The sequence below is a fragment of the Peromyscus californicus genome, unplaced genomic scaffold, assembly GCF_007827085.1.
Source record: "Peromyscus californicus insignis strain IS unplaced genomic scaffold, ASM782708v3 Scaffold_8__1_contigs__length_139910024, whole genome shotgun sequence".
Taxonomy (NCBI): Eukaryota; Metazoa; Chordata; class Mammalia; order Rodentia; family Cricetidae; genus Peromyscus; species Peromyscus californicus.
Genome location: NW_026294606.1, coordinates 117,805,047 through 117,832,829, shown reverse-complemented (window position 1 = coordinate 117,832,829; position 27,783 = coordinate 117,805,047). Strand labels below are relative to the sequence as shown.

Here is a 27,783-nt window from a genome sequence, read left to right as displayed (position 1 = left end):
TCAGAATCAGAGCAGACCTCAGAAGCACTGCTACTGTTTAATGTACTCAAGGCTTGTCCTGGGACAGACAGAAGGACGGAAACTCAGCCCTGAACAGAAAGAGCTAGAACTGTTAATATTTGAAGCCAATACAATGGCCTACATCAAAAACACACGAGAACCAAAACACTCTTGTAATTAAGCAGGAATTCATTGAAAGAAGTGTGCATCAAATCAGCACACAGCATTAATAGTCTTCATGTCACACAGAAATAACTAATTAGAATGTGTGTTGTTATCATCTTTTAACGAAAAGAGAACCAAACTGCAAAATACCAGAGATGAATTTAATAAGAAATGTCAGCAGACTAATGTGGAGTACTTTAAGATGTGAAAGAAATACAGAGTAAAGACTGATCAGCTCTCTTTTTTTCCCAGTGCTAGGATTTGAACCCAGGACTTTGTGCATACTGCAAGCCCTCTACCACTGAGCTCTGTCCTCAGCTAAGACACAGACCTCCTAAGTTCTATTTCTGTTACAATGTACCTGTTTACATAACCAATACCAAAAACAAAAGCCCACCTTTGAGCCAATCCACTGTGTTTTACCAATGGTACTTCATTAGCAGATGAGAAAGTTGAGAAAATGTCTTTGCAGAAAGCAAGATGAGGAGCGTGGGGAGCAGAAAAGAGGCTGGGATAAGTAGAAGACACCGGGTACTTGCATACTTGGAAAAGTTTCTCAGTGTTGGCCCTGACCAAGGTGAGACCCAGAAGTGGGAGATAAGGCCTCTTCCCCCACGCATGCCCCACAAAACCTCCCTGGCCAAACAGATGGCGCAGCACATTTTTAAACTACTTTTAACACAGTAACTGTTTTTGCTGCTTGCTCTTTATGCCTTTAGTCAAAAGTCTCACCAGCTGTCACTATCTCAAAGAAAATGTCAGGGGCTGTGTCTGCCTATGTGCTCCAGCCAATGGGGGACGGGGACCTGGGAACCTCAGCTAGTGGTAGGCACAGCTGGTAAAGTGGTGAAGGACGTGGGCTCCTCACAAAATGAATGTAGAAAAGTTCACAGCCAATCCTTCCCCACCTTTCCAGGGTCTAAATGTATATCCTTTCCATCTCTGGAACATCTCGGTGAGGCCAATGTTAGCATTTCCACTTCATAGAAAGAACGGAGAAGCCTGACTTCAAGCCCCGCAATCGACCCCCATATGGTCCTTTTCTTATCCACACCTCAGTGTCACCGTGAAGCTGGCCAGACGTCCTCTGAAGGCCCTCCCAGCCGTGAGGCTCTGGACCCTTGCCTGGAGTCAGTAAGGTATTCCTGACTCCTCCCCACAAGGACAACACACTAAATACCGACAAATCCAACCCTGGGGACTGTGAAAGGCTACCAAACTCATGTGTCTGTCTCTTGTTTTTTCCACATCACTAGCATATCGAGATGGCTGCCAGACAGGGGAGGGGAAAAGAACCTTAATCAGTAATTCCCTGAGCCAAATCCCCACAAGCTCTCAAACCACACAGTTAAACTGATAGAGAATGTGGAAGATGTGTTTAAAGTTTCTTGTTTAGCCGTGTCATTGTTTTTACTCACAGTCGTCTCTTAGAGGCTTATGCTTGACTTGCTGAATACATCTTTCTCCACATTTGAAGTCATCCATTAGCAAGAAGCAACTGACACTCCATTGCGCACAACGAATTCCATCGCCACTAAGTTGCCACACGCTACATGGAGAAGAGGAGGCACCAGCATGATCTCTCAGAGTCAGGGCAGGGTCAGAGCTCAGCCCCAGAGCCTGAATCTGCTAATCTCTGCTCTTTATTCTAGCTCTGGGTTCTTCCAGTCTTCCGCAGAGCTGACCCCAAGAGACCGTGTCTAAAGACATCTCTTCCTGTTCCAGGGTTAGAATTGGGGTCCGGGCAATAGCTGCCTCTGGCTAGTACCTACCTTTGGGCCAACATACAGAGCAAACAGCAGGAACCGGGCTTGCCCTTGGTCTGATGCAAAGCAGCAGAGGCTCTGCTGCCCGCCTCGACCCAGAGACCCAGTCTTCTCGAACATCATGTCCGTGGCACTGCCAATAGAGAAAAGTCAAATGTGTTTACTGCTTTCCAAACTGCTGCCAGCTGGCTGCTCTCTCAGGGGACATCGAAGCTGAGCTTACAAATGGTGCCGTCTCTTGAGCTTACCGTCACCAAGTGGCTCCTGCATGGGGAGGAGGGACTGAATCATTACCCTGAGGGACCTCGGAATCGGAGCCGAAAGACCTCAGGGGCCAGAGTCTAGGGTTTCCCAAGCTGCTCTTCTTGCATCATGTATGAAGCCTACTGGACACACTCATGCTCAGCCTTACCACATGCTGACTTCCAAATCACGCGTTAAAACTGATAGAGAGCCTTGAAGGAGTTTTCGTCACTCCTTGTTTAACTATAGCATTGTTTGCAGTCATCTCTTGGAGGAGGATGCTTGACTCACTGAATAAATCCAGAGCTGAGCTGCACCTGCACTTCTGAATCTCTGAGGATCACATAGCCAAGTGCTGCTGTGTCCTTAGGTCTGAGAACAGTGATATGGCTCCCTGGCTCTCAACACTGCCTGCAGGATACAGAGGCTAAAAATGTTAGAGCTAGACAAACTATTGTAATCTCAAGGATATTCCATACATGCCATCTACCAAACATGCTAGCTTAGCCACACAAACCACTCCAAAATATTTTTCATTTCCTTTGGTTGACACCATGACAAGAGAGTATCATATCACATATCATTGACTTGGAAAAAGATCAAAATCGAAGGTGTGCTTTTTACTAAATATATATCACTTTCACACCATCATAAAGTCAAAACTGGATGCCCAATCTTCAGAAGTCAGGAACCAATTACAGTGATGTGGAAAATGTATCATTTGACACAGATTTTCTGGCTGTGGGCCCTTAGATATCAGAACAACTTAAAGCCTCTCCAGGCAGTAACAATGGGCAGTTAAGATTGAAAATGACTGATTTGGGGATTTTACAGAAGGAAAATAATCCTGTGAGGAATTATAGCTTATCCCAAACCACAGAAGAAGGGGGCAGGGAGCATTGGATAGACCCCATGTCTCCATTAGCCTGATGTAAGTTCCCTGGTTATTCTGAGATACATGTGGGTTAGGAACTTATTCAACTCCAGATGGTTTGTGCCATCCAAGGTCTAGCACAAGCCCTAGAAACACCTGTCACCCTGCAGGAGACCAGCAGCTGGGTAGTGTCTGTGCTGCTGATCTGACAACCATATCTTAAGTAAAAAGGATCCAGATCCTTCCTATTTTACATTCTGCAAACAAACCTAGGAGTTGTCACCGGCTGCTAGAAGTGTCCTGAGAATAAGTCTGAGGCTCTTTCTCCAAAGCAAGGGTGCTTTGGAGCTAAGTCCAGACAGGCAGCTAAAGAAAGAAAATGGTCAAGTCTCCACCTAGCCTCAGGCAAGTTGCTTCCTTGCAGAAATCTCATCTGTAAACTTGGGGTACCACAGGCTCACTTCATGCATCTCTAGCCTCCAAGCCCGAGAGCATCTGGTTGGAGCTCATGGGGTAGACAGACTTTCCTTGTTCTTTATTACCACCTGAAATCTGGATTCTCCACTGAACTGCACTATTGGGCCACTCATCTTCCCCTCCAACAGGCAGCACAAGCTCCCTTGGAACCAGAGTGTCTCTGCACCGAGCAGATGAGGAAATCGACCAACAGAAGCCCTGCAGCTCTCCAAGTGTTCCTGAGTTGGGATGTAAACTACTGTAGAAGTAGTTTAGGAGCATCCTATAAATTAAAAGCCTGTGGTTCTTCAATAAACAGGTCAATGATCTTAGTAAGAAAATACTTTGTCTACTTCCTGTGTTCCAATAAAACTTTATCCATGGATACTGAAATTTGAATACCTTATCATTTTTGCCTGCAATAAAATATTCTTCCTCTGATGGTCCAACTACTTAACATGGCAAAAACCACGGAGTTTGTGGGCTAAGGATGGGGAGTACAGCTTGACAGGAAGCCCCTGGAAACTTTCTCCTTTCTCAAGACAGTCTTCGAATTTATATTCCACCACCACGGTCACTCATCAAACAAGTATTGAGCTCCCATGAGCTCCAGAAGAACAGGAGGTCATGAGACATAAAAGAGACTCAAAAAAATCCAAAGGCCAGCAGGCCATCAGAATGTGCTAAACTGAGTCTTCGGTCCCACTGTGCACTAAGCATATAACAGGAGCAAAATATGCAAAAGATGTTTAGATGGAAACACACATCTCCATGACTGAAGGTTGCCGGGGATTTGTAAAAAGGAGGAGCCTTGGAATTACCTCCAATTCTGCCCAGGTTCATGACCAAATACCATGTCTTTTTCAGAGCATGTCACAGCATCTGATACAAGCTTGCCCCCTGGCCATCACGGGTGCTCAATACTTGTTTGATGAGCGTCCACAATGGAATATCATAATGCAAAGACTGTCTTGAAGAAGAGGGAGAAAGTTTCCCAGGAGATAGTAAATACAGTCTCTATCTTTTTTGTGTGTGTACCCCACAAACTCAGTGGGTTTTGCCTCATTGGAACATCAGAGGAAGAATATTTCATTGCAGGTAAAAATGATACAGTATTCAAATTTCAGAAATTCATTGAAAATGTTTCATTGGAATATAGTTACACTCATTTGTTCAAATACTACCAATGACTGCTACCACAAGACATAGCAGTCATGGCCCACAAAATCTAAAATATTTACTAGTAAACCTTTTATATAAAAAGTTTACCAATTAAAAAAGCTTTTAAAATATGTGAATAGCTAGGAGGGAGGGAGAATGAGAGTGAGTAGGATTAAGCTGATAGGAAAACAGCTCAGGCTACTATAACAAATTACCATAGACTGGGTGACTTAAACTATAGACTTGTATGTTCTGGAGGCTAGAAGACCAAGATCAATGCACCAGCAGACCCACAAAACAGCTTTCTAGCATCAGAGAGAGACAGAGACAGACAGACACACACACACACACACACACACACACACACACACACACACACACACACACACAGAGAGAGAGAGAGAGAGAGAGAGAGAGAGAGAGAGAGAGAGAGAGAACTGACAATAGTGTGAACATTTAAAACCTCAAAGTCCACTCCTAGTGACACACTTCCTCCAACAAAGCCACACCTAATCCTTCCCAAACAGTTCCACTAACTGGGACCAAGCATTCAAACATATAAGCCTATAGGGGCCATTCTCATTCAAATCACCACAACTTTGGGGAAAAGTGGAGCATTCACTAGGGACCAGAGGCCTTTAAGGTCTGTGTGAATCAACCACAAGATCTCCAAGAATGAGTGTAAAATGGAGCACAGAGGGGAGGCAAAACAGGTATGTCCACGGGGCTGGGAACAGACCCAGTGGTGCCTTGTCTGTAATCAGCAGTGCCCTTCTTCTATGGAACAGGGACCTTCTGTTGTTGTTTTATTTTACACTATTTTGAGAATTTCATGCATGAGTACAATATTTACGCCACTTATGTTATTTATACCCCATCTTCTCTTCCTCCCAACTCCTCCCATGTCTCCACTCTCTCTCAAATTTATCACCTCTTCTTCTTTAATTATTGTTACATATACATGTGAATACATATGTATTCATAAATATAACCTCCTGAGTCCATTTAGTATTTCTTGTATGTTATGTGTTTAGAGCATACCACTTAGTATTAGATGATCTACTGGAAAGTTTAGCCAAGGAGGCAACTGACTCTCCCTTTCTTGGCAGCTCTGAATTGCCTGTAGCTCTTCTTCTAGGGATGGGGCCCTGTTAGATTTCCCCCATTGACATTGGAATGTCAACTGACGTTGTCGTTGTGTGTGCAAGTCTCGTTTAGGCAGCCATAACGTTCAGATTTCATGGGTGCATCCCTGAACAGGGACCTTTGAATGGAGATTTCTATCTGGGGCCAGGCTGCTGGTGAAACAAACCAGAGCTCAGCACTGTGTTGGTGAAGCACACCACACACTCTATGCAGAGTCACAGAAAACACCACCACCTGACCTTTGTGTTCATTTCTTAGGGCCACCATCAAAACCCACCACAACCAAGGTGTCTTACAACACGAAAGTTATTCTCTCACTAATGTGGAAGCTGCAAGTCCAAAGATCAAGATGACAGCAGAGCTTCCCTCCCTCCAAAAGATCTAGGGACAAATCTTTCTTTGCACTTTTGTAATCTACCATGGCTGCCATTGACAGTTGGCATTCCTCAGTTGTGTGTACATCACCTTTGTTACACTCTCTGTCTTCATACAGCCATCTTCCCTGTGTGTCTTCCTCTCTACCCAAATGTTCCTCTTCCTATTAAAATGTCCATCATGAGGATAGGGTCCAGATCAATCCACCGCAACCTCATCCTTACTAAACTAATTTCATCTGTGAAGACTCTATTTCAAACGAAAGTCCTATTCTAAGGATCTGATAAACATGAAGGTTTGGGGGGCATAATGAACTTGGCGCAGCCTCCAAGGATTTCAATGGGATGCTGTCCACTTCATGTGAGAAGTTACTGGATCTCATACAGCCAGGCCCTCCATCTGGCATGTTTACTCTCCCAGTCCTCCCGGATTTTTTTTTTTTTTTGTCATTAATACATTAGCATCATAAAGTCTCTCCCTCTCTCATATATATGTATATATACATGAGACACAGAGCTATATGGAAAGCGAGGGCTATCCCTCCCTCCCTCCCCCCATTTCCCTCTCTCTCATCACAGTTACAGGTAAGCAGTATGATGGCTTTTCCAATTTGTTCTGAGGGAGGAGCTGCTTGCTCTTGTCCATCCCTTCAGAGTAGGCATCCTTTGAGACTTCTCCACCCCAGAGAAACTACAAGGGTTTGAAGCTACCTGAAGCCATATGAACCCAAGAGAGGAAGAGCACTGATGTCAGCAACCCTGATCCACACTCCTTTGATGGTCTATCAAGTCCCTCACAAGGGTATCCTGGTCCCTGGCCACCCTCACAAAGAGGAACAGCTCGATTCTTTCCTATCTCTATAGACAGTACTTACAGTTAACCTTGGGAGAGATTTCTCTCTCTCTCTCTCTCTCTCTCTCTCTCTCTCTCTCTCTCTCTCTCTCTCTCTCTCTCTCTCTCTCTCTGTGTGTGTGTGTGTGTGTGTGTGTACATACCCATATGTATATATTTATCTGTATATCACTCTCCCAAAGCCATTTGATGCAAGTGAAAATGGAGAGAGACGGTAGAATCAACATGGGAGGACCCAGCCCTCTCCAACAGCCAGTAGAAAACTGCTCTGTGGGTTCCATATGATTAATCTGAATTGCCTCTTTTCTGTGCGATGAACAGACCTTAAAAGGCCAGCTAATGTAAGATAATGGCTCCAACTAAACGCAGCCTATGAAAAGGGCCATAAAAGAAAGTGAGGTTAATGGTTAATGATTATGCTGCTGAAAATCTAGGAAGCAGCTTCCAAGCCCAGTCTATTCCAACTAAGGGAACCTCCACACCTTTTCCAACATCCCTGGGAGACAGAATAGCAGGAATCACTCTCCCCACTTCACTGATGAAGACAAAAATCCTTGAAGATCATAATTCAAGCTATCAGGAAATGACACCTTCAAGGGCATCTGAAGGGCTCTTTGGGTTTGGAGACAATAAAATGTGATACTCCGGAATAAGGTCACATCGCAGGTATGGTGCCGAGTCAGAATTCTGGCTCTGTGTCCAGGCCTCTTGCCATGGTAACCCCTAATGATATAGTTCTGTGGCTCTCCCGGTTCCTATCTTAGTAGGGTTGAAATATATAAGCCAGAGTCTTTCCAGTTCTCTTCCACCCTCCTTCCCACTGCATCCCCTTGGCCTTGAAAGAACTTGGCACAGCTCGTATAGCCACTTGAGGCACTTGGTACATCTGTGTAGGAAGGGTGGAAGAACCCTTAATCAGCACTCACTGGAAGAACAAGCCCTGACGTGGACCAGAGGACCAGGCAGTGTTCTCAAACTGGGCCAGGCATTTGTTGTTCTGAATCCACTCTGAATGCTGAATAGCAAGAGAAAGTGGGACACGTTGGAACTAGCTTGCCTCTGAGCCAACAGGGTGTCAGTATTTTAACTTCATTTGTATGGTACAAATGAGAAGGAGATAAATGTCATGTTCTAGCAAGAGTCTATTAGTGCCTATTAACTACAACATGGGAGGACTGCACATCCTGACCATGGTAGAGGCAGAATGGAAGAGCTACACCCAAAATCTGAGCCTACATTCTTTCTGGTAAGATTCCCGAATTGTGCATCCATTGAATCAGACACCTGCAACCAACTGAACTATTTCTATTTTTTGTTGATGTATGTTTATATTTGTGTGTGCACTCTTAACCACTAAGCAATCCTTCTGCCTCTGGATTATTATTTGCTTTAATTGACAGAATTTTTGCAAAGCAAACTTACTCATGGCTCTAGAAATCCAGATAGTGACATAGGATAGATTATCACCCCTCTCATTCCCCCTCCTTTTCATTACTATGCCTTAAAAGAAACCATGGTTCTCACCTATAACAAATGAAATTTCAGTGTTTGAAAGAAATATATGTATTTCTTTTGTGTCTCGATTTTTCAGCCTCTTGTTGGACAGAGATTGTAGAATTTGCCCATGTTGTTCTGTAAAGCAGCAATGCATTCATTTTTATTGTCTATTGTATGCTATTATGTGAAAATAACGTACTCATCCATTCTTGTAGTGAAGGATGCAGGAATTGTTGTCTGTAGAAGCTGAGAGAAACAGGGCTGCAGAGAGTACCCTGGACATGTCGGTACGTCACCATATAGACTTCTATCCAGTATATAATTGAGAATGGAATGGTGGGTCATAGAGCAACCTCATCAGATATTGACATGCCATTTCCTAAGCCTTTTGTTCTGATTTTTCACTCAAGCTAAAGTGTGTGGGTGTCTGATCTGTATTCTCACTTAACTTCATAAGTTTTCTTTTTAATGCCAACCCCGTTGATAGATCAGTAGTGATTTTTAAGTGCTGTGTGTATATAGTCAAGTGAAATGCATACACTAAGCCACAGATTGGGACAATTGCCTTATTTGCTGAGGCCCAAAGCTGCCATTGCTTCAGTTAGTCCTTCTCTTAATTCTTTATTTTAACTCATTTCCCAGCTTTCTGTTTTAAACTATGTAAAATCCACAGAGACCTAAACACATGCACACCTTTTACCTGTTGGAGATTCTCTCACTGCTAACTGGTCACTTTTACTTTGTGTTTGTGTATTAAGACAGGTGACAAACACGAAACTTTATTCCTTAACATTTAAGTGCATTTGCACTAAAAACAAGAGCATCTTCCCATATACAAATAACATTATCTTACTTAAGCTTGAATATTGGCACTATTACGAAACATTTAGTCTATGTTCACATTTCCTTCATTCTTCTGTGTCATTATTGCTTCTTTTCTCTTAATTTTTAAAATATTTTGTGTACCTTACTACATTTGCATCATTTCCTCCCATCTCTCTTTTCTTTCCAATTCCTTCCCTGCTTCCGCTTTCAAATTCATGGCCTCTTTTTCTTTAAATATTATTACATATATATGCAAACCAATCTCTCTATAAGTGAACAAATGCATAAATATCACCTGCCGAGTCCATTTAGTGTTGCTCATGTGTATATGTTTTTAGAACTGAACATTTGGTATTGAATAACCAACTCAGTGGCCTATCCCCGGAGAAGACTAATCTCCCTCCCTCAGCAGTCATTAACTGTCTGTAGCTCTCCATCTAGGGGTCTTGTGAGAGTTCCGCCACCCACGGTAGCTTATCAACTGTCTTGTCAACAAATAGTGCTGGGAAAATGAGATGTGATGTCTACATGCAGACAAATGAAATTGGACTCTTATCTATCACCCTACACAAAGACCAACAGCAAATAGATCAAAGACCTCACTGTGAAATCTGAGTCACTAAAGCTTACAGAAAAGGGGAGGCAATACGCCACAAGATAAAAGTATCAAAAAGAACTTTCTGAATTTGGTCCCTTGTTTTCAACATTTAAGATTTAGGATTCACTCAACGGTCATACTCTGAATTTAGTTGACATATCCATTCCTTCTCTTTCAGTCTAGAACAGTGGTGTTGTTTTCCCCATGAAGGACACTGATATTACTTTGTCCCACGGAAGTGCCATGCTGCAGAATTCTTTGCTTCCTCATGATGAGCCTTACTTAAAAGAGCTTTGCTAAGCGCATCCCTATGTGGCTTCTACTTACACAATTTGTGTTTACTGGGGTGTGACCACTAAAGATGGTTTTATTCCATCCACCAAGATGATTTCAGATGTTAGCATAAACACGGATGTTTTATAATACAAAAGCTTTAGTTTTTGATAAATATAATTCAAAACCATAAAATTTACCCATTTAAAATGTACAATACAAAGTATTTCAGTGTGTCCAGAGTTGTAGAGCCATAACCACGATCAACCTCAGAGCACTGTCTTCACCCTGAAAATGAAAAGCACATATTCTTTACCTATCAGCCCCCAACTCTCCACCATCCTTCTAGAGCTCTTTACCTATTCCTTTTGTGTTCCCAGATCAAGGCATTGTTCTCCCTGTCTTTATATCCTTATATAGTTGAGGCATTTTATACTCTCATCAGAACTAAATGAAGTTTCTAATTTCTCCAAACTTTCACCAAATCAACTCTCTTATTGTTTGTTTGTTTCTTTGACTGATTGTTTTTTGTTTGCTATATTCAAGCCATCATACTCGGTATGAAGTGATCTCTCACGGTGACATCCATCTGTACTTCCTGATAGTTGGTGATGTTGGGCATCTCTTTATGTGTGTAGCTGATCATTTCAATATGTTCTTTAAAGAAAGGTCCTCATATCCTTAGTCCAAATTTTAATTCATTATTTATTCATTTTGGGATATTTGATTGTATTGTGACTCCCCAAGACTGTACCAATAAAGTTAACCTTGAATCAGGGAGCAGAGCCAGTGACTAGCTGACAAGAATCAGTCATAGAGTATATGGAGGACCCAAAATATAGGTAGAGAGGCACAGGAATAGGGAGGGACTTGGAGATTCTCAGGCTTTTTGGACTTCCTCTTCGATCTGGGAAGTGTAGAGAGAAGATCAGCTGACTGCTCTTCTACTACTTCTTCGATCTATCAGGTTTTCACCCCAATATTTGACTCCCAAGTCTTTATTAGTAATAGAACAACTTAGATAAACACATCATTGAATTATAAGAGAGAAAAGATGTACTTGCCTATTTCTTTATTGAGTTGCAAATATGCAAATACTTGGTCCCATTTTGTTATTTCCTTATTTTTCCCTATCCAGAGATTTTTATTATGGGTTTATTTTAGGATGACTTTTGTTATTTGTTTTTGAGTTATGTCTTAGTTACTGTTCTATTAACATGAAGAGACACCAAAACCAAGGCAACTCTTACAAAAGAAGACATTTAATTGGGGCTGATTTACAGTTTCAGAGGCAGGAAGCAGGCAGGAATGGTGCTGGAGCTGTAGCTGAGAGTTTTGCACCCTGATCCATAGGCAGCAGATGGAGAGAAAGACTGGGCTTGCCATTGGCTTTAGAAACCTCAAAGCCCACTTCCAGTGACATGCCTCCTCCAATAATGCCACACTTACCCCAACAAGGCCACACCTCCTAATCCTTCCAAAAAAGACTCCCCATTGACTACACATTCAAACATAGGCGCCTATGGAAGCCATTCTCTTCAAATTACCATAGGGAGTTGTTTTGTTGTTTTAGTTTTGGTTTGCTTTTTTAGAGTTGTATGTTAATAGAAAGATTGAGAGAAAGGTACAAAGATTCGCCATCCTATATATCCCTGCCCTCAAATATGCACAGCCTCTTCCAGTATCAGTATACTCCACCAGTACAGTTTATTTGTCACCACTAGTGACTTTATTTTGGCATAGACTTAATCACTTGAAGCCCAAAGTACACAGAGTTTGCTCTCCTACTTTCACGGAGCCTGTGTCAGGGAGCTGTGACACACCTGAGTGGCACAGGACAGGTAGAGTGGGCTGGGATTGGCTATTTACAATTTCTAGGCAGCTGTGTTCTGAGTAAACCCCAGCAGATCAGGATGTGGCCACAAGACCTTCTGAAGGCATATCTTGCTAGAGCAGAGTGAACTAGGGTATGTCTCTCCTCCATGACAGAAGCACTGGAATTCACTGTGAGAACCTAGCTGGCTTCTTGAAAGTAAAAGTGACCTGAAAATGTGCTCCCCTCCCCTGTTATTGGGTCACTAGAGCTTATTCTCAAATATATTTCAAAGAGACTCTACAGCAATTGGTCAATTGTAAGTTGGATTTTTCTCCCCTAAGCACTGGTTTCTAGAGGTTTCCATCCATGAGTTTAAACGTTAGTGAACTGTGATTCTCTGTCTTCCCAGATCTGCAGACAATGATTTGGCCCATGATCTTAAGACTCTTAGAATCTAAGAGGAGTTGTTGATTTTTTAAGAATTTGTTTAGGTTTTCACTTACTGTTAGGATAGAATAGCAAGTTTCAGTCTCCTTTTCTGCCAGGAGAAAGACAGACCTCAAGAGTAAAATATGAAAGAACCCCATTGTGATGATTATTCTTGTTTGGCAACTTAACTACATTTGAAGTTAACTAAAAGTCTAAGTAGCTGGGCATACCTGTGAGAGATTTTTTTTTGACTGGATCATTTGAGGTGGGAAGACCTGCCCGAACTCTGGGCCACACCTTCTCGTGGCAACCGAGATAAAAGATGTGGAAGAAAATGGCTTTTGCTTTTTGCCTGCTTGCCCTCACTCTCATTGTCAGGGTTACATATCTGCTGCTGACACATTCCTTCCCTGGCATTAGAGACTACTTCTTCAGGATTCTGACATATGCTGAAGACCAGATGAGACATCCAGCCCCGTGGACTGAACAACTATTGGATTCTTGGATTTGCCATCAGGAGATAGTCATTGTTAGACTAGCTGGACCACAGTCTGTAAGCCACTCTGGTAAATCTAATATATATTCCCCACTTGGGCAACATGTAACAAAGTATGTCTGAGAAAGAGCTCTCTGTATACAACTTTGAGAGAAGGTGGGTACTATTCAAACCACCTATAAGGGCCATAAGCCTCCTGGCTAATGCCTTTGAGCATGTCTTTCCCCAGCTCACTCGCCAACTCCCAAAGCCAGGAGTGCCTTTACTTTTCTTAATAAAGTGTCTCTGTTCGCACCACTATGAGTGCCTGGTTCAATGTTTTGTCCTGGGACACAACAACCTGGAAATCTCATCGGGTGCCCTCAACTCAGATCCACACATACAACAATTCTTCTTGGTATCTCTGCTGTCAATCTTTTCTTGTACGGCTTCTAGAAAATTCTTCTGTGTTTCCTCTTTATATTTTCATATCCACAGTTAACATTCAAATCTGTCCTAGGTTGCTTTCTATCACTGTAATCATCACCAAGATCAGAAGCAACTTAGGTTTATTTTGCTTAAATCTCCACATCACCATCAGTCATTGTGGTGAAGTCAGGGCAGGAACCTGGTAGGAACCGAAGCAGAAGCCATCGAGGAACGCTGTTTGTTGGCTTGCTTTCTCATGGCTTGCTCAGCCTGCTTTCTTATACAACAGACCCACCTGCCCAAGGGTGGCACCATCCACATCAATAATTAATCAAGGAAATGGACCACATGCATCCCTCTAGGCAATGTGGCAAAGGCAACCCCTCAGTTAAAGTTCTCAAATCTCAGATGACTCTACTTCATGTCAACTTGACAACACCAGCCAGAACAAGAATTTGATAGCTTTGGAATATTTCCAAGTTTTCCAGTTTCACTTTCTGAATTATTCTCTAATTTGTGACATCCTCGTTATTGAGTTTTGAATCACCACAGAATTGATCTATTTTTCATATTCCTGAGCATGTCTGTTTATTTAATGTAGCTATCTTGCCTTATCAAGTTTTTATATGTTCTTATATCTGATAAGACTAATTCTTAGCATTGTATTTTCTCACTGTTTTTCGAGTGAGCTCTGCAATCAGCTTGTCTGATGTATAGGCAGTCATGTCACCTGCAGACAGGGACAGTTTCAGTCTCTCAGTCAGACTGTTACTGTCTGTTTCTTTGGCCATTCTGAATTCAAGAGTCCACCCAGTATAATTTTCAGTAATAAGAGACAGTGGTGGACACTGCTAATCTGCCCTTGCCTGTAACTAGAATGTCAGTTTCCCCAGTAAAGATACTCTAAGCTTTTAGGGGACACCTTGCCACACTAAGAAGCATTTTAGCATTTTAACCAGTGCTGAAACTTTGGAACTTTTTGCTCTTTTGAAGTTGCAGAAATTTTTCTTTGGTACCATCCTTGGAAGGAAGGCCATTTTTGGTTCACTTTCTTCAATTCCTATATGGAAGTCAGTTTACACAGACAATTTACCTCTTCTAATGGTTATTATTGACCAAGAAGTCATATCATTTAGATTTTCACATCTGCCTAAATCTGAACCAAGTGATTTCTTATAGTTTTAAATTGTTACCTTTACCTTGTTGGCTCTCTCTTTCAGCATTTCCTCTTTCTTTATTGCCTTATCTAATGAGATTGGACTTTTGAAGTACTGTCAATCTGTTTTATAATTGGTTCCCAGTTTTGACATTACTAACAATTTCCTTCTGGTATCTTTCGATTTATTTTGGTAGGTTTTGGTTTTTTTTTTTTTCCAAGTTTGTAAATTATTTGGAAAAATAAGTTTGTAACTTATTTTTCCAAATTCTCACTTTGTTATTTAAGGTGGTAGTTTTGATGAGGACAAGAGAAAAATTGACTGTACAGTTTAGGGACCCCAAAAGGGATGGGTTCTTGTCCTTGTCCAGAAGCAGGAAATGTCCCTGGTCCTTCACAGAGGCCAGGACTGTCAGCAGGGGTCTCTGGCTTCTTACCTGTCTTCCCCTAAGGCAGCACCTACCATTGTATGAGAGTGTGACCTGAGCTTTAATCCAGACACTCAGCCCTTCCTGCAAACAGCTTAGGAACTGAACATCCGGATCTTCAGGGTAAAAATGGATTTCGTCAATTCCCCAGGTTCAGCCCATCTCCTAGATGATTTTAGGATCTCAACTCTTAATGGTTAAATGTCACAGTAGCCTCAGAGGCCATTGAGGATGGATAGCAAGGCTATGTTGAGGCACATTAAAGGAAATCTATTTCCTCCTAATCAGAAGAGTAAAATCTACCTCTGGCCCTGGGTGAAGACGTGACATCTGATCTGCTCCAAGATTAGAACATTATATTCTATGACCTCTCAAGAGTTAATTCAGCTTGGCCTGTCAATCACCGGGCCAGGAATTCATCTCTGACATCACACCCTACCTTCCACCCATCCCCACTCCTGCCAGAAAAAAAAAAAAAAAAAAAAAAAAAAAAAAAAAAAAAAAACAGTCCACCTAAAACCATGCTAAAGAGATGGGAGGAATAATTACTCCCTTCCCGAGAAAATGGGCGTGTCCTTCCTGGAAGCCCCACCTTCAATGCAGCCACTGAAAAGCCTCTGTGGTGCAGTGCTCGTCTGCTGGCTCTTCCAAGTTACTGAGAAAGTACAACCTTTTTCTTCGAAGCCTCTCTCTCTCTCTCTCTTTCTTTCTCCCTCCCTCCCTTCTTTCTCTCCCTCCCTCGCCCCTCCCCCACCTCTCTGACGTGACTCCATCCCCAATATCCTCTCTGTGGCTGCTCACAAATGCTGTGGGTTTCTTTCTCTTCCGCATCTTCCTCCCCTGAGCAGCTTGCCTGCCCTGTTGTTTTTCTCTCAAGCTAGATACAATTGACCTCGAGCTTCCTTTCAAGTCCATTTTTGAATTATTTTGTCAATGAAACTAAAAACCCACAAAGGGGAACTGGTAACATTTTTTTTTCTCTGTCTATGGCTTTAACTGGGCATTGGTTTCTTAAAGTTTCTATCGTGAAAGACCACAGGCTGGATGACTTAGGCAACAGAAATGTATTGCCAGACAATTCCGGAAGCTAGGAATCCATGATCAAGGTGTGTCATAACCTTGTTAAACATTTCTCTGCCTGGAGAAGCAATCTGTTCTCATAGTTATTGTGTAGCTCAGTGGTTCTCAATCTGTGGGTCATTTGACCTCAATGACCTAAGACCATTGGAAAACATGGATAATTACATTGCAATTCATAACAGTAGCAAAATTTCAGCTAGGAAGTAGCAACGGAAATAGCTTTATGGCTGCGGGGGTCACCACAACATGAGCAACTGTATTAAAGGTTGCAGGATTAGGAAGATTGAATACCACTGATGTAGCTGTTTCCTCTGAATGGAAACATTAGCACCTGAAGAGAAAGGGAAGCTCAGGAAACGTAGAAGACCTGTGAGCCCTCCAAGGATGTAGAAGCAAGAGCCAAGACTCTGTGGGGCTGCCTCCGAGTTTGGCAAGGGTGGAGCTTTCATGCGTTGTCACTCATGCTGGGCGGGCTTTGTGGCAGCACAGCGGCCCTTGAGTTACCCAGGCCCCTGTAACTCCTCCCCATGGTTCTGTTAGGAACCCTGATAAACTAGGCTTCACTAAGCTAGCCCTGGGCTATTGTTGGTGCATTATCTAGAGCGAAAGGACAGATACTTGCTCATGTTTCCCAGGTAAAGTCACACAATGATGAGAGAGAGACAGTCATCCTGAATTACCATCTCTTACGGGCTGTGTCTACAGATTTTGATAAAGGATGTTTTTGTTATTGTTATCTACTAAAATAGTTCCCTATTTCTCCTCTGAGTTATTTAAGAAAAAGGCCCTTTAATTTTTCCATATGAATGAAAGATTGCTTTCTGTTTGGCAATCAGTATTTTTTTTTTTTTTTTTTTGGCTTTGGTTTTTCAAGACAGGGTTTCTCTGTGTAGTTTTGGAGCCTGTCCTGGATCTCGCTCTGTAGAACAGGCTGGCCTCGAACTCACAGAGATCTGCCTGGCTCTGCCTCCCAAGTGCTGGGATTAAAGGCATGTACCATCGCTGCCCGGCTGGCAATCAGTATTTAATTTTAGCAAATTATAGGTATATAATATAATATTGATGCCATATATACTTTTTAGAATTTACTGAAGATTTATGTGTATGCATATTTGCACATCAGAAGCCAGAAGTTGATGTCAGGTGTCTCCCCCTGCCCCTCTCCACTGTACATTTTGAGGCAGGGTGTCTCACTTGACTTTACTAGAAGCTGTAGTGAGTACTTACATCTTCCATTCCTTTCCCCTGCCATGCCTCTTGGTTTCTCCATATAGCTTGGAGATGAAGCCATCACTGGTAATCAATAAGCATTGTTTAGTTGTTATTCCTTCCATAAACAAAGCACACAGAGATATCAAGAACAGGGTTTCTTCCCCCAACCTTCTGGATATTCCAAGTAATTTGTTCAGACACAATGACCACTTCTTCCAAATTCTTCTTGGATCTTAAGACAGGATCCTAAAACAGTGGTTCCCCATGGGTACATTATGTACGGCGCCCATGAGAACAGCAAGACATGTGACAGAACCAGGATCTGAGTGGGGTGTCCCATTTGCACACAGAATTCTACAAGCACGTGACAGTTTCAGCTGACCACCAATGTGTGGCAGGTTCTGAGGGCCTTAATTCAAAGGCCAATCAGGTTTGCTCAGGTAAAATCACTGGACTCGGAATGATATAATGTACATTAAAAGAATTCATAAGGCTAGGGGTTAAGTTCCACATTGGAGCATTTGCTTCTCATGCTCAAGGCATGAGTTCAATCCCTGGCACCCAAAAACTAAAAAGAAGTCTTGATCTGTTCTCTATCCATTTGTGTGGAATTCAAATGTGTGGAGGTATGTGGTTCCATCTCTCATGTGCGCATTCACTGAGCAAAGATCACTAAACTTAATAAATAGCCCCAACTGGCATCAATCAGCTGGATGGGGTCCTTTTGATCTACCCGGACATAAACTGTGGGTGCCCAGAAACCTTTGGATGTGCTGGTCTCTAGCAGTGTCTCCCTCAGTGTTTGACAGGAGGAAATGACAGCCAATAACCTACAGGCCTAGGGAACCTTTGCCCCTTGACATCAGCCAGTAGTGTAGCTGTCAGTCCCAGAGCCGAGACCCTTGGCCCTGAAGACGTGAACGCTCTTAGGAACTTTTTGGTGACCAGAGCCTGTGGCTTCTGTGCTCTGGCTTCTGCTATCCTTTTATCAGCTCTTGTCACCTCTCAAGTTCCATTTCCCTTCTTCTTCCTGCCCTGGCCACTCTGGGATTGCTCCTTGGGTTGTCAATGGCTGCTACTTGAGGCAAACGCCCCTGGAGGTACAGGATTAAGAAGCTGGGGTACAATTGGAGCAAGTGCCTGACACTGCTTGGGATGGGGGAACCCAGAGATCCATTAGGAACCAAGTGATGGGTACAGCTGAAATCACACAACTCCTATGGGGACAGGACCCCAAGGGACAGGATCCCAAAGAGAATCAGCAAGCTTTCTGCTACAGTGGTACCATATAGTACTTCCAAACAGATTCAGGCTCATGGGTGTTGTCTGTGGTCGGTCTCAGGCCTCGCTGAGCAACCATTTCCTTGGCTGTCCAGCCGCCAGACCAAGGCCTCTACTACATCATTTCTTCAGCAGTTAAGAAGCAGCCACCAGCACTTTACACTGAGAAGTCCTGGCCTGGGGCTCAGAAGAAAGGAACCCAGAATAGGGGATTGGGAGGCAGGCAGTGTCAGGGAGTGTTGAGTTTGAGTACTGCCTTTAGGGTCTTCGACTATCAGGTTTTGGCCACAAAGCCAGTGTCTTCCCAGTCCCTGAAGCTACTGCCCTACTCTGCAGCATGCTTGCTCAAACTGTGCCCATAGCCATTGTCACCCATTTCCACCATCCTCTGCTGTCCCTGCTGCTTCCTTCATGTTACTAGCTCAACTACCACTAGTTAAGGTAGGCAAAGAAATACCACTTGAGAGTCTCCATTGGACTTGATGTTACAATACTATGGGAGATAGTGCAATAATAACTCCCCCAAATAACTCACTGAAGGAGTCTAAGCAAACTGCTTATACAGCCTGGGAAAGTACGTGTGAACTCATCCATCACATCACTTGTGTTTTTGACCCTTAAGGACCATGCCATTCATCAAAGTCATCCCCCCACCAGAGGAAGTTCTAACCCTCTGACCAAAGTAGAAATGGTTCATCAAGGCGGAAACATTTTTTTAAAGGAAAGAAAAAAATCTTGTACAAACCAAAAATAAAATCTTGGTTTCAAATGGGCCTGGGCTACATCTTCAAGAGCTGAGAAAAGCAGCTGCAAATTCTTGTCTCAAGGTATCTATGGAGTGTTCAAGATTCCTGGTGTGGACACGAGGGTAGACCAGTTGGTCGCTAGGCTGGTAGTTCTTTTGCTCAAGTTGGCCCCAGCAGCAAGAGACTTAAACTGTCTCATACCCAAGTCTCTGCTCACTTACTGGAAAACGCCCATCAGAAAGAGTGCTTATAAATATAAACTGAAAGAAATTATTATTCATATGCTTATAAATATAAACTGAAAGAAATTATTATTCATATCAACATTACTTTTAGTAGACTTTAACAGTGCTTTCTACCTTCCCAGTGTCCAAGTGGGTCCCCCTCATCTGTTTCAAAAATTATGCCCTGCCCAACCTTGTCTTTTTTGTAAAAATATCTTTTAAAGGGGAAAACATCTTGAGAACACTTGGCTTTAGATATTCCTCTTATGTGGGGAAATCTTTCCTGTACCTACAATGGTTTGTCCATTTGCCTAATCCCTCCCAGGCTCCATACTCTCCAAAGTCAGATAATAATATCTTGAGCTTTTCAAGCTGTTCAGTTCTGAGGCTATAGCATAAAGGTTGCCCCAGAAAACACACAAAGTAATTGGGCATGACTGCATTCCAGTATAATTGCATTCATGTTCAGTGAAATTGAATTTAAATTCATATAATTTTTCCTAGTCACAAAATAATCTTTAACGATTTTCTTTTTACCATTTGAAGATGGAAAAAAAAACATTCTTTGCTTCCAGTTCAGACAAAAAATATCAGCAGGCCAAAATGTTGAATGAGCCCCTCCCCTGTATCATGAACAACTCAAGAGTGGGAATAAGGGAGCAGAGTCCTATTTTACCTAAGATTCATTCACTGTGGATACAAAGAGAGGTAGACACCATGGAAGGGGCAGCATGTGCCCATCACAACAAAATATGCCCTGTATAGTTCCAGCATATGGGAAGAGAGAATGTGTGAGTAGGGTTGGGTTGTTTCTTCTGATGACATTTCTGACACCAGCTATGTGAGGGAATTTTCCCTCCACTAATTTCTCCAACTCTCGATAAACATAGTGTCCAAAAACACAATTCAGTTCTGTACCTTGCCTGAAAGTTACAGGACTTAGCCTCACAAGTGTCCCTACTTAAGATAAAAATGAGAAGTGTCATGCCAGCTATACTTCTGACAATAGCTAGAAAGTAGGGGTCCCCACAACCTCTTCCTCAGGTTCTGTTTGTCAAGTGAGCTCACAGAAGTCATAAAGGCACTCCACATACAGTTACTAGTTTGTTATAAGAGATATAAGTGAGTAGCCAGGTGAAAGGTAAGGCAGTCTAGAAGTGCTCCAAGTGTGGGAGTCTTTGACCCTTGGAGTGATGGCTCTTCCCCTTCCAGCACGTGACTCTATGTACCAAATCCAAAGTTCAACAAATGTCATCATTTGGGAATTTGTGGAGCTATTTAAGGAGTTTTCTTATGCAGGTACAATTAATTAAATCATTAGTGATTGATAATTAATTCAATCTCCACACTTTCCCCTTGTCCAGAAGATGGGGCAGCATAATGCTGAATGTTCCAAGCTTCTAATCAAGGTGAGGTATCTCTGATGACTAGCCCCCATCCTGGTTCTCATGGCTCCGTGAAAGTGGCTTCATTAAAACAAAGCATGCTCCTACTATCCTTCCCACTCAGAAAATTCCAGGAGTTAACAACTCCGTGCCAGGAATCAGGGACAAGGACCAAATATCTTTCTTATGATCTATCACAAGTAGCTAATAACACCACTTTGAATAACGGGTGAAAGTCCCAATTCCACCATTTCTTTGCTTGGCCTTGGGCAAGACACGGAACAGCACGGTGTGTTTGTCTGCAAGGAACAAAAAGAGAGCTTGCAGTTGTCAAAAAAAAATCTTAACACAGTGAGTTCAAGGCTGGTACAGTAACTCAGCATTGCAACAAGGTCACACCTTTGTGTCCCCTGCTCCTGACATCTAGGACCATCCACTTTCCTCATTGTACCTGTCATTTACGGTGGAAAATGGTGCCTGGGGCTTCAGTTATCACACTCAGACACGGTTAAGCCACAAACAGGCACAGAGGGGTTGCCAGCTGCACACCTCCCGCTGTCCCTTCTCTCAGGAAGCAGCCAGCGTCTCACCTGAAACTCCCGTACATGTTCTCATGTCCAGATATGGGTTTTATGGTCACGCCTAAGTGCAAGGTCAGTCTTTATGTGAGGAAAGGGAGGAGGGGACTGAGAGTGGGTTGGGGAGTGGTCCTTCACGGTCTCTACCTGCAGACTGCTGTGAGGACCAGGGAAACAAAGTGCATGAGATAGAGACACATATGTACTCAGTCGCTGCAGCTCCTACTATTAGTCAGACAAACATGTCTTTTCAAAGCCATGAAGTTTCTCGCCTGCCAGTGTGAAAACCTCAAACCCTCACTTTAGAGTATGCCGTTTCATATCCAGTTAAAGTAAATTCAGTGTGGTGTGTATGTTTATCAGGGTACATGTGTGTGTATATATAGGTGTGTATTGATGTGTTTATCTATATAACTATGTGTATATATGTGTATGTGTGTATAGTCATGTCTCAGTGTATATGTGTTTTTATATGAGTATGTGCCTTTGTGTGTGTATGTATATGTGTATATGCATGCATGTGTGTGTTGCATATGTGTATGTATATGTGTATGTATGTTTGTATGGTATGCATATATGTGTGCATATTTTGTTACTGGCGTATATTATTTAACATAAAGCTGACTATACCCCCATACATCTGCATGAGGAATAAATGAGTATATGTTGGTAATGATAGATGTGCTTATACCCTGGGTGTTAAATCAGCAAACTCACACACTCTCTTCAGACTGAAGGCCTGAATCACCTTCACTCCTCCTCTCCCTTCTCCTAGTCAGTCAACAGTGCTGCAGACCGGGCGCTACAATATGTCTGCCGTTGTTCTCACTCTCAGAGCCCAGGCACAACTTTTTATCACCTCTTTTCCAGATGAAAGCAGTAAAACCCATTAGCATTCTGGTCCCCACTTGTTCTGTCTCCTCCCAAAGAACTCCATTCTCACCTTCTCGCCAGAGTTATCTTCCTGAAGCAAAGCTCCAAATACCTCATTTTCTTGCTCAAAAAATTTTAAAGGTTTCTTCTTGCCTTTAAGGTAATATTATTCAAAGTGTTCCTGCCACAAGCCCTCTCCTGCCTTCCCTCTCCTAACACATTTGACTGAGAAACAGCTCAGCGGTAGAGCACCTCCTGGGCTCAGTCTCTAGCACTAGAAAAATGTATTCTGAACAAATCCCTCCCTCTGCTTTTCCTGCATTTGTCCCAATTCATCTCAACTCCTCTGGACCCCACCTGTAGTGATGGCAGTACTTTCCACTCTAAGCTACACTGACGCTCTGCCTTGTTCAAGACTACAGGGAGACCATGATTTTGTGGACTATAATTTGTGTAAAAGTATCTGATTAAATCAATAAGACAGTCAATAACTCCTTCTGATATTTTCCTAGTTCTGGGACGTGCTGACAACTGACAATTTGAACTGGATGTGCTCCATCAAACACTCTGGGAAGAAGACAAGTTTGTCTGGGCCAGCAGGCTCAGCCTCTGGAGTGGACACACAAGGGGCCCAGCTGGGGTTCAGCTTGGTTCTTCCTTCCTCTTTATAGCAATGTGCTCTGTGCTGCTCCAAGGAGAAAGGAGCCCTCAGGGCTGGCACCAGGCATTGTACTAGATATGTACCATTTCCTTGTCCAGTTAAGCTCTTCAAGGTAGGCATTCGAGCTGGGTTTTTTGTTTTTTGTTTTTATTTTTTAGCAGAGATGAGTATGTTCTGAAGGTCACAGAGATGAGACTCTAAAACAAACCTGACTCTGAAATGTCAATCAGAGCACTTGAGATCATACACAGGGAACTGAATTTGGACTAGGTCCTGGGCAAATGCTCCCGAATACATTAAGGCAAGGGCTGCTCAACCTGTGGAAACCACTGTTGGACAACAGCACTCACAAAAGCTTCTAACTTCATTCTCCCCATTCAGACCTGGAAATAAGTCTTAGAAAGCAAAGGTCAGTCATAATCCCTCACCTGACTTGGGTGTGCTTTGTTTTGTTTTGTTTTGTTTTGTTTTGTTTTCACTATTAAAGCTACTCCCATCTCTCAGCAATGCTGCCCTTTACATCTTTGGCATTGTATTGTTATCTCATGTTTACATACCTAGATCACAAAACCTAGGTGATGGTACTCAGTTCTTTCCAAGGAATGGAATAATTTTGAGGCAACGTAAAAGTCATGAGTATATACTACAAGGTGTGAACTCTTGGATCCACACTAATCTACCACACCATTCCATCAAACAGGTAGGTACATCTTCTGACTTTCCATTGGGCTGTGTTTTCATCAGCAATCAGAAACCCATAGTCAGCCATGCACTACCAGAGCATTTGAGTGGCCGAGATATTTCAGTCGTATTCTAGGCTTCCACAATCTCAAGCAGAGGAGAAATACACACACACACACACACACACACACACACACACACACACACACAGAAAGAGAGAGAGAGAGAGAGAGAGAGAGAGAGAGAGAGATCTTTGAAAAGTAGGAATATATTTATTGAATACCTACTGTGTTCTAGGCTCTGTGATAAGTAAATTTATTGACACCATTGACTCAGCTGAACTGAGACCCCCAATAACCCTGTCACTAGGCCCTCTGAACATTCTCATTTTTTCAGACCTAAAGGTCAGAGTCCAAAAGAAATCCACATAGCAAACAGAAGAGCTAGGATTCGATCAAGATGCAACCTAAGCCCATGTCCAGACAGAAGAAAGAGGTGTCACGCCAGACAGAAGAAAGAGGCAGACACAGAGAACCATAGAAGTGTGAGAGGTATTGGAGATCCGCCGTGCTCCACACACAAGAGCAATGAACTGGGTTCCCAAGCTTGTGTAGAAGTCTACCAAGTGTTTAAGTTGATGGAAAAATGCATGGGTAGTCAGATGAAAATAAAGGAAATGAGAGGGTAGGGTGCACTGTGTGGTAGAGAAGAAAAAGTCAAAGAGGAGGGGGGGCCATGTTTTGGGGGTGATAAAAAAGTGTTGTTGCCAGATAAGGGAAATTACATACCTTGTCTTTGGGGACTGGGGAGTCCTATGCAAGATGTAGTCTGATTGAACTTGAGCTCTGAAAAGAATGATTTGGTCGGAGAGTAGAGAAGATTGACTTGAATACGACAGTCAAGGGACTAAGTGTGAATGCACCCAGGACATCAGGGCTGCCAGACTGAGAAGCAAGCCCTTCGGACCTGCACAAACTGTAGAGAGCATGCTGGAAGCAAAGCTGTGTCGACGGCCCCTGCTCAGGGCCAGCATGCACTGCCACGCTGGAGAGAACATCCAAGGACATGGATGATTTTACATTTTTAAAAGAAACTTTGACTTTTAAAATCCAGGGTCCCTTTGATGTTTGCCATCCCCAGTACTGTCTAAACTCTAGAATTAAATACAGAATGGTCCTCCTGCTGCATGTGGAGATGGGGGGGATTCAGATGGCGCAGCATCAGCCAGCAACCCAGTTCAGTATATAAAACCTGCTTGTCCACATGTAATCCAGCCATAGGCACATATGTAGAACACACAAATATATGTGTGTATTTATACACGTGTGCAAATTCATGTGTATACATGTTTGTGTGTACATGTACACAAGTACACAAGAGGCAGCTGCGGCCACACTGAACCACAGATACGCCATACCTCAGAGTTGCCAGGTCCCTCAGGAACCCTGGGCTCCTGCACGCCCCTTTCACATTGTTCTTGGAAACAGAAAAGTGGCTTGCAGCTTGTGGTCAAACACAAGCTTCCTCTTCAAGGTAGCTTCCCATCTCTTGACAGACCTCTGAATCGTCCCTAGGAAAGAGGCCAAGGAGGTGTACAGTGCAGGTTTAATGTTGCAGCTACGACTTCAACCCATCTTACTATCTGGTTGTTTCAAAGAAAGGAACCCCGTCCCCCTCCCCTTCTTCTTATCCTTCCCACTGTTTTCCCTCCCTCTTCCTCTCTGTCTCCCCCATTTTCTCTGACTAGTTTCCTGAGTGCAAAGCGCACACTCCTTTGAATGGTTCCGATTCCCCATCTGCTATTCCATTTCCCTCCAGTAGAAATGCTCCATTTCCTCCCATTGACCAGCTCTTCACAAGGGATGCTATGAACTCTCCTGCTCTGTTTCTTAATTATTTAATGTGTTTGCAGTCAATGTTCTGAGCCTGGAGAGAGTGCTGTGTAGGGTCCCTGAGTGCTTTAAGAGTACTCTCCTGGAAGCCAAAGCCTCTCCCAAGGCCCTCAGGTGGGGGTAAAATCCTCTGGTTCTCTCACACCTGACCCTGAAGCTCACCATTCTGGTTTAGCGTGTTCTTTTTAATTTCTTTATTGATTTTACATTCCAGCTGCAGTTTCCCCTCCCTCCTCTCCTCCCAGTCCCTCTCCGCATCCTTCTCTGCTTCCATCCCCCAATCCACTCTTCCTCCATTTCTGTTCAGGAAACTGGTCTCCCATGAATATCAACAAAACATGGCATATCAAGTTGCAATAAGACTTAGCACCTGCCCATGTTTTAAGGCTAGGCAAGGTGATCCTGTATGAAGAGTAGGATCCCAAAAGCCAGTAAATGAGTTGGAGACAGCACCTGCTCCCACTGTTAGGAGTCCCACAAGAAGACCATGATACACAACTGTAACATATATGCAGAGTGCCTAGGTCAGTCCCATGTAGGCTCCCTGGTTGTGAGTTCAGTCTCTGTGAACCTCTATAAGCCCAGGTTAGTTGATTCTGTGGGTTTTCTTGTGGTATCCTTGACCCCTCTGGCTCCTACAATTTTTTCTCCCTGTCTTCTGCAGGATTCCCCCAGCTCTACCCAATGTTTGGCTGTGGGTCTGCATCTATTTCCACCAGTTGCTGGATGAAGCCTCTCTGGTGACAACTGAGCTAGGCACCGATCTATGAGTCTAGGCATCATTACATTGACATCATGACATTTTCCCCTCCAGTCGTGTTTTGTTCTATCCTAGGTCTCTGGGCCATCCAGCCTATGGTTCTTGGTGCTCCAGTCAAGGGTGGGCTTATTCTCTTGGTATGGGTTTTAGCTAGACCAGCCATTGGTTGACCACTCCCTCAATCTGTAGGCCACCATACCCCAGCATATCCAATAGGGAGGACAGAGTGCAGATTGAAGGTAATGTGGCTGGGTTGGTGTCCCACTCTCTCCACCTGAAGTCTTACCTGGTCACAGGAAATGGCCAGTTAGGCTACATATCCACTATTGCTAGAAGTCTTAGCAGGGGTCATCCTTGTAGATTCCTGGGAGATTCCCTTGTGCCAGGTTTTTACCTGACCCTGAAATCCACCTCCTCCCTTTCCAGTAGTATCTTTCAATACTCCCCCACCCCTGCCCCTACAACCTGATCTCTCATGTTCCCATCGCCACCTGCCTGAAGTCCATTCACGAAATCTCTTCTATTCCCCCTTCCCAGGGAGATCCAAGAGTCCCGCCTTGAATCAATAGCCTAGGGCTTGGTTCAGTATAGCTAAAGTTTTTCTGCCTGGCCCACAGTCAGGACAAATCTCTCTCACCTGCCAGTCCCACAGCAGCTCAGACCTGACCAAGTAAACACAGAGACTTATATTGCTTACAAACTGTATGGCTGTGGCAGGCTTCTTGCTAACTGTTCTTACAACTTAAATTAATCCATTTCTATAAATCTATACCTTGCCACATGGCTTATGGCTTACCAGCATCTTCACATGCTGTTTGTCATCGTGGCGGCTGGCAGTGTCTCTCTGACTCAGCCTTCCACTTCCCAGCTTTATTCTCCTCCTTGTCCCGCCTATGCTTCCTGCCTAGCCACTGGCCAATCAGTGATTTATTTATTGACCAATCAGCAACACATTTGACACACAGACCATCCCACAGCAGTTCAGATAAAGTTTCTAGCTAGATCTTTTGCTGTTCTAGAGTATATCTCTAACTTGTAGTAGCTCATTTCATATTATGGCAGCAATAAACAATCCAAGCACCCTTTTTCTGATCTGTCTTTGTGGGTATCTTTGTGTATCATTAACAAAAGTTGTTTGCACTTCAAATAATTTGGCAAAACTGTTTGTAAAACCTGCATGAGTTTGGAGCTCTGTGGTAGAGTGCTTACCTAGCACTCACAAGGCCCCAGGTTCAAGTCCCGACAACAACAACAACAACACACACACACACACACACACACACACACACACACACACACACACACACACACATTTGTGTATTCGTGTTCCCAGAGCTAGTAAATTAGCCACCCAACAAATATACAGTGTACCTACTGTGTGCAAAGCACAACTCTGGAGCAAGGACAAGCAACTCCTTTACCTATTTTGTAAATAAAGTTTTATTT

At 43.2% G+C, this 27,783-nt stretch overlaps 1 protein-coding gene across 15 annotated transcripts in view; it reads left to right on the top strand.

The window, feature by feature from the left end:
• Nucleotides 1–8,013: 8,013 nt before the first annotated feature.
• The window catches only part of LOC128104491 (peptidyl-prolyl cis-trans isomerase A-like), a 42,800-nt gene continuing 23,030 nt past the window's right edge, over nucleotides 8,014–27,783 (top strand). For 2 of the 15 annotated variants that reach the window (XR_008216030.1, XR_008216029.1), the window contains exons 1-2: nucleotides 8,014–8,284; nucleotides 8,751–8,822. Coding sequence is in view for 4 of the 15 variants with exons in the window: in XM_052729435.1 (XP_052585395.1) it covers nucleotides 8,160–8,284 (125 nt within the window). In the remaining 11 variants the exon portion in view is untranslated. Of the gene's footprint in view, nucleotides 8,285–8,750; nucleotides 8,823–12,896; nucleotides 15,403–22,855; nucleotides 23,705–24,081; nucleotides 27,673–27,783 lie in introns of those variants that run through there. The other 13 variants (XM_052729433.1, XM_052729432.1, XR_008216027.1 and 10 more) reach the window with 13 other exon arrangements.